The following is a 15,319-nucleotide window of genomic DNA, read 5'->3' as shown; positions in this document are numbered from 1 at the left end:
AGATGCACCTGCAACAAGGCGTGCCAAAAGCACATTTAACTCAGCAGATCCTCAGAACCGTGCGGGACAAACTACTGGGCTTTTATTTATTTATGTTTCTTCTTTAAAACCTCGGTCTCACAGAGCAGACATCCTGGGTCCACTACGTGACAGGTAAGTGAACTACTATTAGAAAGCACGGGGAGATAGCCTAAACACGCGCATAAAAAATAAATATGAGTTTGATAACAGAGTATCTGATCTTTGATAGTCTTTTATCAACTTTTGTTTGACTTGGCATGCGCAGTGATAGCGCCTATCACTCATCTCTCTCTTAGAGCGAAGAAAAATGGGGCAGATTTGAAGTCCCTGCTCTTTTTCTGCGTTAACTTTTAACTTGTCACACAAGTTGCTGCGACTTTTATCGAAACGCCTGAGCTTTTCAGTTTACTCCGAGAGCGTGCAGGTTTCTGTTCACTGGCATGTCTGCACATCCTCACCAGGCCCGCCAGTCAAACCAGTTCTGTTGCGGCGATAATGACCTCCCCCTGCGGAGCTCCTGGATGTGTTTGTTGACATTTTGCAGGTTAAAGTTCAACCCTAAAGAGGGTTTATTTTTTTTTTTTTTTTTTTTTAACCCCCTCCTGATACCCGGGGATCAACGTTTAAAGCGATAACGTTATTCAAAAGCATGCATGGCTGAAACTATCACAGCACAGCCAAATATATGCACACATGTAAACATATTTTTTGTATCTGAGCAGCCCAGCAGAGCAGATGGACCAGTTATCCAACCGGTCAGGGGTGGCTAGCGATGACATTACAGATGATACATCCCTGCTGGATTTGAGATGGAGCTCAGATGAAGATGTAAGAAAAAAATAAAACTAACATAAAGCTACTCCTGCTGGCATCGTTAGTGCCATAAACTATAAAAAGGAAAATCTTTCACTGCCCCCTTGTGGGAACCATGTTTCCTCCCACTGCAAGTGTGATTCCTGTTTTCCTCTCTGATGCGAAGCCCTCAAGGCTCATAACTGTGCTCATCATCTGGAGGAGTTCTTTACTTTATGCCTGTCCACTCATTTAAACTTGTTTTACAGAGGTTTATCATTTTGCTTTTGCTTCTTGCACGAATTCTTGCTCTGCATGAAAGTGTCTGTCAGTAATGTGCACTGTTCCTCCATCAGAGCTCAGACGTTCAGGCACAGTGTCTGGCGGCACCTCAGGCTCCTGTGACGACCTACAAACAGAGGCTTGAGGAATTTAGAAAGTTGTTTAAAGAGCTGCCAGAAACAGAGAGACTCATAGTAGGTGAGTTGCAAAAAGCTGTTATTCTTTTAAATTTAATTGCCTCCATCGTTCCCGTTTATTCAACTCCATTCAATTCTCCGCAGGGGTCTTAACAACATTTCATTTCTATAAACCTTGCCCATCATTCATTTCCTTTTAGTACCACTGTATCAGGCTAGGACCGCTCAGTAGCCTCCAGTCACATTAACACTGCAAATCTCTTGATTATCTTCCTTAAGACTTGGACCTCGATCCAAACACTGAATAAATGGCCCTCAAATCAAACATATTCTACTTATATACTCTAACTCAGTATTTCAATTCGTGGCATTACATAGGAAACAGGTGATATAATGTGAATCGACTTAGATGTGTAGCTCTGTTAATCACCGTAACACGGCTGAAGTTAAATGCAGTTATCACTTGAAAATAAAATATGCACCTTTTTAGTTACCCAGTGCCTCTATGTTCAGTAGTAGCTGCAAGCTTCTTAGTCTGTGAGGTTGAATGGGTTCAATAAATAAAATGTAGTACAAAATGGTGGAAGTGGCCCTGTGATATGGAGTTCAAATATTTTTATTTACTTATTTATTTTACCCTGTAGACATTATCATTGCTCACCTTTCTTCATGGAAATCGGGCATAAAGCTTCTTGCACCAGCGAGAAAACCATTGTTGTATCAAATAAATATTGACTTGAAATCAGTGTTTCAGTACACATGCTTTTTTTTTTTTTTTTGTAAAGTCAAATATTTAAAAAAAAAAAAAAAGTTCTGTTCTCCAGACACCTGCCTAAAAGAAAGTTGCCTCTTTATTCCAAATATGGTTTAAACCTAAAAATGTCAAACACAGTTCAGGGTCATTCATCTGTATGCATGGTATGTCTGCTTCAGTGGCCTTCTGTGTTTTTCCTCAGATTATCCGTGTGCCCTCCAGCGAGATATTCTCCTTCAGGGACGCCTTTACCTCTCAGAGAACTGGGTCTGTTTCTACAGCAATGTGTTTTGGGGGACAAAGGTAATAAGTGTGGAGAGAAGGAGAGAGCGGAGGAGGAGAGTGTAAACTGTAGGAACATGCTGTGTAACTGCATAACACACAGTAAAATAAGATTGTATTTTCACAGTAGTTTTTCTGATCCATTATTCTCCTTGAATATGATTTTGGGGGGGGGGGGGGGGGTCAGCTTAGTTTTCCTACTAGCAAATGCACTGAGAATGGGTTTTTGCTTCCAACTTCCAGTGAGAGTTTTTAACTTTCACTGGCCACTTGATTGGGTGCTAGTACTGGGTGTCTTAATTCTTTTTGGCACAGATTCAACAAGGTGCTGGAAACGTATCTGAGATTTTGGGCCATATTGGCATGATGGCTGCACACAGTTTCTGAAGATTTGTCAGCTGCACATCCATCTCCCTTTCCACTGTATCATTGCAATAGGCTCCTTTGTGCAGTGAGAGCTGCCTGACCATTGATGCTTATTTATTTTATTTTATTTTTTAAATAGATCACTCTGACGCTCAAAAGCATCGCAACTATGACCAGAGAGAAAACTGCTCGACTGATTCCCAATGCCATCCAGATCTGCACAAACACAGACAAGGTTCCCAACAGCAATCATTCAGAACTTTCTTAGCATATGATAAAACACATGTTCACTTATATTCTGTTTATTTCTTTGTATTTTCACTCTCAGTTCTTCTTCACTTCCTTCTCAGCAAGAGAGAAAAGCTACCGGGAAGTTTTTCGCATGTGGCAAAACGCGCTGCTGGACAAGGTAAGGCCCTGCTCCACCCACCTGCTGCTACCTGCAATGGCACATTTTCCCAGTGTCAGACATTTTTCAGTATGGTGTTCATGTCCATGTCCAACTATAGGTTCAATTTTAGTTAATGTTTTATACTCATTTATACTCATTTTATATTCAAATGTCACTTTTATCACGTTCACAACACATCAGCACTGCTGTGCGTAAATCCTCCAAAACACCAGTGGGTCTGTGACTTTATGGAGCATTTATAAAATCAGTCCCAGCCACAGACAGTCCTGTTTAGTTATTGCATGTAAGGTTAGTGATCTGTACACAGCAGCAGTGTTTGCTCTTGAGTCTAGCAGACACAAGGTTTTTGTTTGTTTACTGTTCAACATATGAAGTTACTACATTTGGAAAAATCTACCTAAAATAAAAATAAACCCACTGGAAGTCAACTTTCACCTTTTACCTACTTCCTGTGTAGTAAAAGTAAACAGATAAGAATAAGCAAGTAAATCTTAATTTTTCAGAGTAAAATGTAAGATTTTACTTGTAAAACTGCACAGGTAAAGTTTGTAAATGGGTAAAATGTTGCGTGTGTGTGTGTGTGTGTGTGTGTATACTGTATATATATCAGCTGCTTCAAAGGTTTAACAGTTTGGGGGGGGGGGGGTTGTGCAAGAGATGAAAACTCAATGTTTACTAAAGTGTAACCCCTTAAATGCATTTGCAAGTCAATTACTGTTAAACTGTAAAAGGAGGTGCTATATTATTATTATTCACTAAAGGATGACAACCTTTCACATTCTGAGTGCTATCAAAACCATTTTTAAGTCAGTTCCAAATGTTTTCCATCTGACTTATGATTATACTTTTTTTTTTTTTTAGCGTGAAAGTACTAAAATGAATTGAAGTGTGAAGTGAAAGTGGAAACTTTCACCGAAGTTGAAGCAGTAGCTTTAAACACTAAATACGGTTTAAGATGAGAACCATTCGAGGTGCTTTCCTTTTCTGTCAGCAGTGATTAATTTGATAATCGCTGAACCTTGGACTTCTATCCTGTCATGCGATCTCACTCTATAGTCTATTAGGTCACTATGGCAGCCTCTTCACATGGGTGTGGGTCTCCTGGGATCTGGAGCACAAACACCTGAATATAAAAGTTCATTGACCTCTGCAGGTGTGGCCATGAGGGCTGATTTGCATTGACGACCGGCCTCTAAAGGCACAGTGCGCACTTATCGCTCCGCTAGTCTAGTACCTGGAACTGTCGCACCGTTTACTCCAAAATACAGCAGCTTCTTTGGCTGTTTCACGTACAGGTGAGCTCGAGAGTTTTTTTTTTTGTTTTTAAAAAAGAGAGAGAGGGGAGGGGGGGGGGGGGGGGGGGGGGTAAAAAAAGAAGCAGCTTTTATTTACCTTTTTTTACTAGAGTAAATCTGGGCGGTGCGTCTTGGACTCGCTCAAGTTGTCTACTTCCTGAATGTGAGTGCGCGGTTCGTCCAGGTCGCTGATCACTGTGTGACAGCCAGTGAAAACTCACAGCTGCGGGATTGTTGACACGTAAGTAAAGCCTGCGTGACTGGATCGTAAAATTTTCTGTGGGTTTTACATGAAACAATAGCTCGTTCGCATGCGGCAAAAAACGCGTAAATTTTCTGCTGGGATAAACAGGCCTGCAATAATGTCCTATCTTTCATCCACTTTGAAGAGAACATCTTGTTTGTGTAATACTGTTGCGTATAAAAACTGACGGTCCCGCTTATTTCCTTGTTTGGAAGCTTGTTTCTCTGGTCTACTTTTGAACCCTACTTGTGCGCCAAGGGTTAACACAGAAGTGTAAGATGAGTATCTGTGCAGGTCAGGGAGATAATAATTAGGTCGGCACGTTTGTCACCCATGGAGATATTACTGCAATGTTTCCATGTTTGCTTCATCAGTTTAGGAGTTAAGTACGTTTGTGTGTTTTGGGGCTTGATTATTTGTTACGCAGAGGTGGAGTCCTCAACTATTGCTCATTTCAAGCAAAACTTCACAGTTGACTTGTCTTTTCCCTCTTTTCCAGTCTCTGACCAGCCAGGAGTTATGGCAGATGGTTAAACAGCATTACGGCTATGGTCTTGATTTAAGCTATGAAGAGATGGATAGCTCACAGATAATAGCGGAATCAAACATGCAGACCAGGTAAACTCACTCACACCTGCACTTCAGTCTTCATGCCTGGTATGATGTGAATTTGAGATCACCTGTTTGTTTGTCTGTAGCCTGACGGCGAGGCCTGGTGGAGATGACGGTCCAGTGAGACCAGAGCGGCCCCCTTTCCTCCGCATTGGCGAGGTGGAAAATGGACCCTTGGAGACTTCCACTCCTCAAGGGGAAGAACTGCCTTCCCCTATAGGCTCACATAACTTGCTCAACTTGGTATTAAAATGATCATATTTCTATCATTGTGGAACTGGCTATATTCATTATTTATTTTTTTAAAAATGACAAAACAGTCAAAAACTGGACCTTAAATTCAACAAATGATACCACACCTCCAAAAAAAAAAAAGTTCAAATTCTCACACAAAGCTCATCAATTCCAAAAATAATACAATGCAATATCCATTTTTTTTTTCTTTAATCTTCTTCTTGTAGGATGAACCTCGGAACACCCCATCCCAGCGGCGAAGTCCTGCTCCTCCACAGGACCGCATCGGCCCGGAGCGAGCCTCCAAGTGCTCCTCGCTTTCTCTTGACCTCAATGGCAATGAGAACGGTGTGTCTGAGCAAAGCGGCTCAGAAAGCTTTGAGGAAGGTAACCGATGCAGCTCAGGTCCCACTGCGTGCTTAAGGCATGTGTGTGTTTTGTGTTCTTGTGGTTTAATAGTTTTCTTTTGCTCTGCTCCTCTTCTCAGTAGAGGACCGGGTTGGTCTGTCTCAGGTGTCCGGTCGACAATATTTGAACAGGGTTTTCCACTTCAGTGCAAAACATATGTTTGAGATGCTCTTCACTAATTCCAGCTTTATGCGCAGGTTTATGGATGCCCGCAAGATAACCAGTAAGTCTTTATTTTTTTATATATATTAAAAAAAAAAAAAAAAAAAAGAAAGCTATTGTGTGCATAGTATTCAGGGTTGCCTTTTGTGTTATCAGATATCACCTCTACTGCTTGGCAAAAAGATGCTTCTGGTAACATGAAGCGGCGTCTGGACTACACAGTAACCATCAACAACCCTCTGATTGGGAAGTTCTCCACTACTACAGAGTACCAGGTGTGTCTACATCTCTGTGGATGTGTTCAAACTTAAATTGATTAATTTATATGTTGATGATGTGAATTATGGCTGACTGTTTATTTGTACTTTTTTATTATCTGTTAGACGCTGTTCAAAGAATCCAGGGATGGTCAGTATTACCTCGTAAACTCGGAGGTGTACGCCCACGACGTTCCCTATCATGATTACTTCTACACTCAAACCCGCTACTACATCATGAGGAACTCTAAAAGGAAATGTCGACTAAGGTAAAGTGTAATTTTTATTGATTGCACTTTATTTGGCAGTACACTGAGATAAAGCTAGCTGTACTTTATATTCAATTAGACAAAACTAGCAATGGTATCTAATATTTATTACAGGGTAAACAAACAGTTGTGTCTTAATTAGATACTGTACTGTTCATCTTTTGCTTCCAAGGAGCCAGCCTTTTCTGTCATTAAGTGGTTTTCCAGGCTTTCTGGAGGCCTTTCAAACTTTTTTTGACTGCTTTTTCACTCGTTTTCAGTCCAGCTCTTGTACTTGACCTTTTTATTAGAGGAATGTTTTGTCTACACATTAAGTTATTGGCTGAAAACAGCTCAGCATGGTGTGCAGCGTGTTCTTAAAAAGTTTGAGGAAATTGGACAAATGAAGGAGAAAATAAGTGGTAGGCCTAAAATAAACTTTCAATATCTGAAAGTCATGTGCTTAAGGGGGGGGGGGTGTCAGCTCTGACACTGGGCCTGAGATGCAACTGGCATTTAAGTTCATCCAGCCATTGTTCACTAAAGGCTCATCAGAAAAGCTCTGTGGAAGGGTGGCTGTGAAGAAGCCCTTCATAAGGAAGGGAAACTGTGAGAAAAGGCTGAGGAATGCCAGATTACACAAGAACTGGACTGAACCAGTGCCAACAGGTCTTGTTGAGACTTTCCCATTAATTAAACATCTGGGGTGAAGGCCAAATGCAGTGAGGAATATTTTTATCTATGGGTGACTCTGTGTTACTACAGATATTAACCACATAAATGGTACTTTACACATGCAATCATTTATTTATTAATCAAAGTAGTGCATGATAGTACAGGGACCTGGTGGTAAACAGATGGATTTTACTGTTTTACAGTAGTGTTCTGCTGTAATCCAATCTTATTGTACATCCTGTATAATGACAATAAAGGCATTGCATTCTATTCTTATCTAAAGAAAATTTGTGTAATGAGCATCTGATGATGGGTAGTAAAGGTCCATTTTTATTTCCCCGGTACCTTCCCCAGCCTAGTGCTTGTCTATTGGGGTCAAATGGTATCCTAGTATGTTTTAACCTGAAGCCTCAAGGAAGTACAGCCTACAAAAATACATAGGACTCAAATTGGATTCTTCACAGGATTCTAATAGGCAAAAAATAACACGATAATCTGAAAAATAAAGGATCAGGCGACGTATTTATTGTCTTCTCAGGTCAGTGTTTTGTCTCACTATTTAATGTTAAAGCCCAATATGATCTGTTATAGTAATTTTATTTTTTTTAGTATAAATGGAGCATTATATGTACTTTATAATTGGTCTGTAATTTAGATCTTTTCAATGCTCACACCCTTTGAAAAGCATATTACTCCTAGTTTGTATAACTCGTAGTTATACAAAATATAGCTCATTACATCTTCAGTAGTGTAGCAAAAAAAAAAAATAAAATTTAACGGACCATTTTATGTTTTTTAAAATTTTTTTTTAATTAATTTATTTTTTTTGTCAGGGTGTATACCGATGTGAAATACAAGAAGCAGCCATGGGGCCTTGTGAAGTCCTTTATTACCAAAAACTCCTGGAGTGCCATAGAAGAGAATTTCCGGCATCTGGGTGAGTAGAAAGCCTCATCTCCACGCTGTGGAGGCAGAAGAGGGCACTTTCCTTCCTCCTTTCCTCAGCCTGTGATTTTCTTTTATCTTTATCTGATCTGATGTGAACAGTCTCCTCCAACACAGACCAGGCTCTGCAGCAGTGAATCATATTACTGCTGCATCTGCAAGAGGATAAGGGGGGCAAAAGACCATATGGCCAGACTGAAGTTGCTGTTATCAGCTGTTTTAAGTGCATTACAGCTTGAGCATGAAATCTTCATCTGTTGTGTACATTCAAAAGATTTTTAAAGGTGTTTTTGTTTGGTTTTTTTGTTATTGTACAATAAATAGTTAATCATGGTTAATTCATGATTTAACTTTTTTTTTTTTTTTTGGGAAAGCTGAGTTAAATTTCACTAGCCATACCCAGGCCTGATTTCTGCCAGACCTTAAATAGAAACTGTGTGACAAAGTGAGAAAAGGTAAAAGCAATACATCATGCCACGATCTAAAGAAACTCAAGAACAGCTGAGAAACAAAGTCACTGACATCTATCAGTCTGGAAAGGATTATAAAGCTATTTCTAAAGCTTTGGGACTCCAGCAAACCACGGTGAGAGCCATTATCCACAAAATAGAGAACTTGGAACAGTGGTGACCCTTTCCAGGAGTGGCTGAATTCCCAAAATTACTCCAAGAGCACATCAGTGACTCATCCAGGATGTCACAAAAGAACCCAGAACAACATCTAAAAAAACTGCAGCAGGCCTCACTTGACTCAGTTAAGGTCAGATTTCATGATTTGGGTAAAAACCACTGACCAAAAAGAAAAGAGGCTCGTCTCATGTGTGTCAAACATCTTGAGGATCCCAAGAATTTTGGGAAAATATTCTGCGGACTGATGAGACAAAAGTTGAGCTTTTCAGAAGGTTTGAGTCCCGTTACATCTGGTATAAAACTAACACAGCATTTCATAAAAAGAACATCATTAAACCAGTCAAACGTGGTGGTGTGATGGTCTGGGGCTGCTTTCCTGCTTCAGGACCTGGATGACTTGCTGCAACTGATGGAACCATGAATTCTGTTCTCTACCAGAAAATCCTGAAGGAGAATGTTCGCCCATCAGTTCATGCCCTGAAGCTCAAGAACCCAAGTTCACACTTGGGTTACGCAACAGGACGATGATCTGAAATGCACCAGCAAGTCCACCTCTGAATGTTTTATTTATTTATTTATTTATTTATTTTTTAAAGCCAAAGTGAAGGTTTTGGAGTGAGATGTTGTGGCATGACCTTGAGCAGGGCTGTTCATGCTCGAACTGGCTCAGTGGGTGAGCAGGCCACCATGTATGTCGCATGGCTTTGGTGTAGCTGGCCCGGGTTCACGTCTGACCTGTGGCCCTTTGCTGTTTGTCTTCCCCATCACTCTCTCCGCTTTCCTGTCTCTCTTCACTGTATGCTTTCTTAACCCCCCCCCCAACAACAAAAAAGGGGCCAATTTTTCAGGGCACTGTAAGAGTGCGTGTCTTATAACTGGGGATATGGGAATTATTTTGTAGGCAATGGTCTGTGAAGAGCTTACAAAGCATCAAAGAGATCTAATTGTTGGAAGGTATCAGTCAGGAGAAGGGTACAAAAGAATTTCCAAGGCATGTACCATGGAACATGGTGAAGATGACGCAGTGAAGATCCTCCTAAAACCAAAGAAAAAAGACAACTGGACAGGGAGGCTACCGAGAAGCCTACAGCAAAATTAAAGGAGTAACAGAAATTTCTGGAAAGTTCTAGTTGTGTATTGCATGTGACACCAATCTGAATTCTTCAGTGTATCTGGTTTATAGGGTAGGGTAGGGCAGATGGAAGCCTTTTCTCACTGAGGAAACAAATTTCAAGCATGGCTGATATCATGTGGGAATAAGTTATGGTCTGGGACGAGGTATGTTTACTAAACTACACTGTCAACGTCATGTTTCGGGCTTTAGGCAAGGTGGAGGGAATTATGAACAGTCCCAAATGCCAGTCGATTTTTGGCACAAAACCTTCAGGTGTCTGCTGCAAAGCTGAAGATGAGGGGGAATTTCACCTTTTCAGCAAAACAACCACACGTCCCAGTGAAGAAAAGAGTGAATATTAGTTTTGGAGTGGCCCAGACCTAAACCCAAATCCACGGTGACTTAAAGAGGGCTGTGCATGTGAGAGTCCATCGCAAACAGACAGATTTGGAAGCTGCAAGAAATGGTGGGCAGATATTCGCAAGTCAAGGTGTGCAATGCTGATGAGCTCCTACCCAAAAAGACTGACTGCTCACTGAAATCAAAAGGTGTTTCAGCAAACTTTAAGGGTGTGCATATTTATGCAGCCAGGTTATTGCAGAATTTTAGTTTGTTTTGCAGTTAGTGTTATAGGTCTACTGTAGCAGACTTTTAAAAAAATATAACACCCAAAACATTGTTCTTCTGCTGAGTTAACACACTTGTTTCTGTTTCTGCCCTATATTTTTGACCCTGCAATTACACCACACAGAAGCAGAACTGCTGGAGGAGGAAGCAGAGCTGAACCAAGGAGGTGGAGAGGTGGGGAAGATGGGTGGTCTCCGCAGGAGGAGGCGGACTTACAGCCGAACTCTGGCAGAGCATGTGAAGCCCAACAAGCAGTATGGGCAAGACGCTGAGCAAGACAGAGATGGCAACATGGGTACTGATGGCTTTAATAATTGCTTTAAAGGAACAGCTTAAAGTTTAAGACTTGAGCACTTGAAGTTGATATTTACATTATAATTTTTTTATGGCAAAGCAGGAGATTATTATTATTATTATTATTATCTAAAACAAATGGCCTAAATTGGGTTGGGTTCAAGTAATCTGTCATGTTGGTTTAGGCGCTTAAAAAAGAGGTTATAAACTAACTTGTCCTGTCCTTATTACGGTTATTGTACACTTGGAGTAGAAATTCTCTAAGCTGTCATAACTGTTTCATCTTAAGGGGTGTTATGGTACAGTATTACTGGGTTACATGTCTTTGACATGCCCAGAAAACTACAACATTTATACCTCAGGCTGTTGCAAAAAAAAACTGCATGTCATGTCATTGAGAAGAAATGTTTAGTAATCAGCAATTTCGTGTTGATGTGTGCTGCTGTATTTCAGGCCCTGTAGACATGGAAGGCCCATACCGATGGAATGTCTCAACAATAGTGGCTGGGATGAGTGTGATGTAAGTTGCCAACCCTGAAACACATCCATGAATTATAGTGGTTTGTCTTGTGTCATTTACATTTCCTTGTATTTTCAAGATAATGCCTTGACTTTACAGAAGTTTTAGCCACTTCCCTTTGCGCCTGCTCACTCCATTGGTCAATTTACTCGATGTTTTCTGCCTTTTTCAGTTTGCTGATTCTGACGGTGCTGAATTTAGGCTTGTTTTTTAAGCTGTGGGCCATGGAGGATGTGGCCCAGCGCATGTATCTGACTACAAAGCATCGCCTGAGGGAGAGGAGCGAAGCCAGGTCAGTTGACTTCCTACTGCTTTTTTTTGTGACCTGTGTATTACTGAGGACTGTTCAGAGAGAGTCATTGTAACAGCAGTTGCCATGAGCTCTCAGAAAGCAGAAGTCTTGTTGTGGGTGGACAGGAGGAAGGGGTTCATCTTCCTCCACAATTTTGTCTGTGGCTGTTTAAGCAGCCCACATACAAGAGAGCTCTTGTCTTAATGACTCAGTGTTGAAACTGTCTGCTTATCTGCCTCGGTGAATTTATGGTTATGTAAGTGACATCTTGCATCAGTGGCCTTCTTTCACTTTGTTCACTTTTTCATCTCTGTTTCTGTCTTCTGTAGCAAAAGTAAATATCTCATTGTGCACATAGGATTGATTGCCTTGTTTCTCTGTTATTTAGCAACTTATCTCCTGAGTATGGACCCAAACTAGGACCAGTGTTCAGGACCCCAGAGGAGCTGCGCTTACTAAAAAATGTACTGCAGGACTCCATTAACCTTTTAGAACAGGTAGGTTGTTTAAAAGGCCAGCTCACCACAAAATCAAATACATATTTTTCCTCTGGCTGGTAGTTCATCTGTTAGATGCACTATATTGCCAAAAGTATTCACTCACCCATCCAAATCAATGAATTCAGGAATTCCAATCACATCCATGGCCACGGGTGTATGAAACCAATCACCTAGGCATGCAGACTGCTTCTACAAACATTTGTGAAAGAATGGGTCGCTCTCAGGAGTTCAGTGAATTCCAGCGTGGTACAGTGATAGGATGCCGCCTGTGCAACAAGTCCAGTTGTGAAATTTCCTCACTACAAAATATTCCACAGTCAACTGTTAGTGGTATTATAACAAAGTGGAAGTGACTGGAAATGACAACAAGTCAGCCATGAAGTGGAAGGCCATGTAAGCTCACAGAGTGGGGTCAGCTGAGGCGCATAGTGCACAGAGGTCAACAACTTTCTGCAGAGTAAATTGCTACAGACCTCCAAACTTCATGTGGCCCTCAGATTAGCTCAAGAACAGTGTGTAGAGAGTGTCATGGAATTGGTTTCCATGGCCAAGCAGCTGCATCCAAGCCTTACATCACCAGGCATTGCGCTTGGTGAAAGCAAGAGATGAATTAAGGCATAGACTGAGCGAGGCCTTCTCATCCAACATCAGTGTCTGACCGCACAAATGTGCTTCTGGAAGACTCCTAAACCTGTGGAAATTCTTCCTAGAAGAATTGAAGCTGTTATAGCTGCAAAAGGTGCGCCGACATCATTTTAAACTCTATTTTTATAGATTAAGAATAGGAAGTCACTGAAGTTCATATATATATATATATGTGTGTGTGTGTGTGTGTGTGTGTGAAGGCAGATGAGTGACTACTTTTGGCAATATATATTGTATTTTGGTTTGAGTTGCTTGGTTTTGCAGATTACTAAGGCCACATTTTGTATTTTGAGAATAATTTCAAAATGTCAAGAATTCTTCTTTTGGCAGCTCCCTTTAGGGGTTGCCAGTGGATCATCTGCCTATCGCACTCTATCCCTAGCATCGTCTTCAGTCACACCAACCCTCTCCATGTCCTCCTTCACTGCATCCATGAGTCCTCTCTGCACTCTTCCTCTTTTCCTCCTGACTATTCCACAGCTGCACGTCCAGCTCAGCCTTGCCTCTCTAACTTTGCCTCCAAATGCTGAATAAACTTGATGTTTCAAAATTCGAGTCATCTGAGGGGAACTAATATTACTCATTTCCACTTGACATTTTGACTTTTTCCTAAAAATGCAACATAAGATTTTATTTTCCCTTAGTATGTCCCTAAGTGCTCCTTTGTAGATGTTGCCTTTAGAAATGTCTTCCTTTCCCTCGTGATGATGAAAGCTCCAAACTATACCTACTAGCTGTATCGGTGTGCATAAGGAAGTGTGCAGCTAGCTAACATCCCATCATGCTGTCACAGACATGAGCCTTGGCAATTTATTTCACAAATACAAAAATGATTTAAAGCACATGGAGGCAACTGTTATTTGGCACTACATAAATAAAACTGAATCAAAATGAATGAAAACACCAACTCAGGCTGACTATAGGGTGTTTGTCTCTCAGTGACATACTCAAAAACCGAACTGACAAGATACAGAACTGCACATTTAACAGCTGACATTTATATAGTGTAATGAGCTTCTGATTTGATGAGTTCAGTGTTTTAAATTGCAAATAGTAACTGGTCTCCTCTGCTCCCAAATTCTTGGTTATGTTGTAGCAACCAATAAATTACTCAATAAATGCTATAGTTGTACGTTTTGCAATAAATATAGGCTTTAAATTATCTTAAAATCATTGGATTCTTCTTGCATTTTACACAACATCCCAGCTTTATAGAAAGTGGTGCATAAACCTAAAGTTGTAAGAAATATGAGCGTAGCTGCTTTTAGTAAGATTGGAAAAAGGCAGAGCTCTTAGTCTTTGCAGCCAGCAGTAATCTGTCATTTAAGTGCATACCTGCACTTTTTAAAAGGCAGGTGTTAAGCTGCTGAGTTTTGTTGTTGTTCTCCTTGCAGCTTCGTACCTCTCTGGTGATGCTGCAACAGAACTTTGCAACGCCCAATCGCACTGCAGCGCAACAGTGACTCAACCACACCTGGTGACAACAGAGCACCTGTCCCTGTGGACTAAATGGGACTGAAGCACTGTACTGCCTCTGAGGAAACCTCCACTATCAACAGATGTTGCCATGTGGACATCCCCAGATACATGCAGTGTTTTGCCAGTGGTTCTGTATCCCAAAGCCTGTGGTGAAGCATCAGGTGCCAGGATTTATTTTTTTTTTTTTTTAAAAAGCTGGAGACAGACTGCTGGGAGGACGACATTACACCAGAGTCGGTCACATGTGGAGCAGGGATTTCTGTAGCGTGCTACTGTGAACTCCCACAGCTGCCATCGTTTCACTCTTATTTTAATGAGCCTTGTGGCACATGAACTGCTGTAAATATTTTTAGTTTTGTTTTATTTTTGGGATGTAAATCAATATTTAAACATTTTGCACAGATTTCCATTTTTGCACGAGTCTTGTGAATAAGGCTGTGTTCTAAGATTTTTTTTTTTTCTTCTTTCTCTAATAAATCTTGCTAATCAGCGACTCAAACTTGAAGATTTGTGTACTCTTGTGGCCATGAATCACTTTGTATGTGTATACTTTAGTTTACCTGGGCTACTGATATTTCAGTGATTGGATTCTGGTTCCATCGTGGAGTTTTAAATGAAGGAGGCCAGAAGTAATCCTCACCTGTTCGTGGGTACCCCCCCCCCCCCTTCTTTTTTTTTTTTTTTTTTTTTTTTAACTGCACTGAGCCAAATTCAGAGAAACATGGTATAGTTTTAAAATGCTTTTGCTGTGGGTGATATTTCAGTGAAGGTAAAGGGGCAGACTATCTCAGTACTGTGAACTCACTCTGTCAACACTGGAGGCAAGTTTTTTTTTTTCTCTATTTACAAATTTTTTCCTATATTATTTTTTTTTTTTTTTTTTCTTGAACTTGAAGGCAAAATGCACAATTTTGTTTTGCTGTCTTTCCCTCATTTTCCCCAAACATAGAAAACCAATTTTGTGAACTTGACTATGTTTGGTACCTATTGTCATGCACTATTTTTAATAAATATTACTTTTGCCAGATGTCTTAACCTTTTCTGCAAACCTTTAAAAATATATAAATTTTTTTTATTATATTTATACTTTGTC

At 40.6% G+C, this 15,319-nt stretch overlaps 1 protein-coding gene across 1 annotated transcript; it reads left to right on the top strand.

Annotated features, from left to right (window-relative positions):
• The first annotated feature begins 55 nt into the window (after positions 1-55).
• gramd1c (GRAM domain containing 1c) lies at positions 56-15,042 on the top strand. The gene is made up of 18 exons (XM_030756877.1): positions 56-153; positions 744-849; positions 1,170-1,293; positions 2,189-2,289; positions 2,774-2,869; positions 2,963-3,043; positions 5,085-5,203; positions 5,284-5,440; positions 5,659-5,818; positions 5,919-6,062; positions 6,158-6,276; positions 6,385-6,527; positions 8,015-8,118; positions 10,621-10,791; positions 11,244-11,310; positions 11,483-11,602; positions 11,991-12,099; positions 14,142-15,042. The coding sequence occupies exons 2-18, from the start codon at positions 757-759 to the stop codon at positions 14,208-14,210; spliced, it is 1,977 nt and encodes a 658-aa protein (XP_030612737.1). The 5' UTR covers positions 56-153; positions 744-756; the 3' UTR covers positions 14,211-15,042.
• The last annotated feature ends 277 nt before the right edge of the window (positions 15,043-15,319 follow it).

This window comes from Archocentrus centrarchus, chromosome 20 (genome assembly GCF_007364275.1).
Source record: "Archocentrus centrarchus isolate MPI-CPG fArcCen1 chromosome 20, fArcCen1, whole genome shotgun sequence".
In the NCBI taxonomy this organism is placed as follows: Eukaryota; Metazoa; Chordata; class Actinopteri; order Cichliformes; family Cichlidae; genus Archocentrus; species Archocentrus centrarchus.
This window is presented reverse-complemented; position numbering and strand designations above follow the sequence as displayed.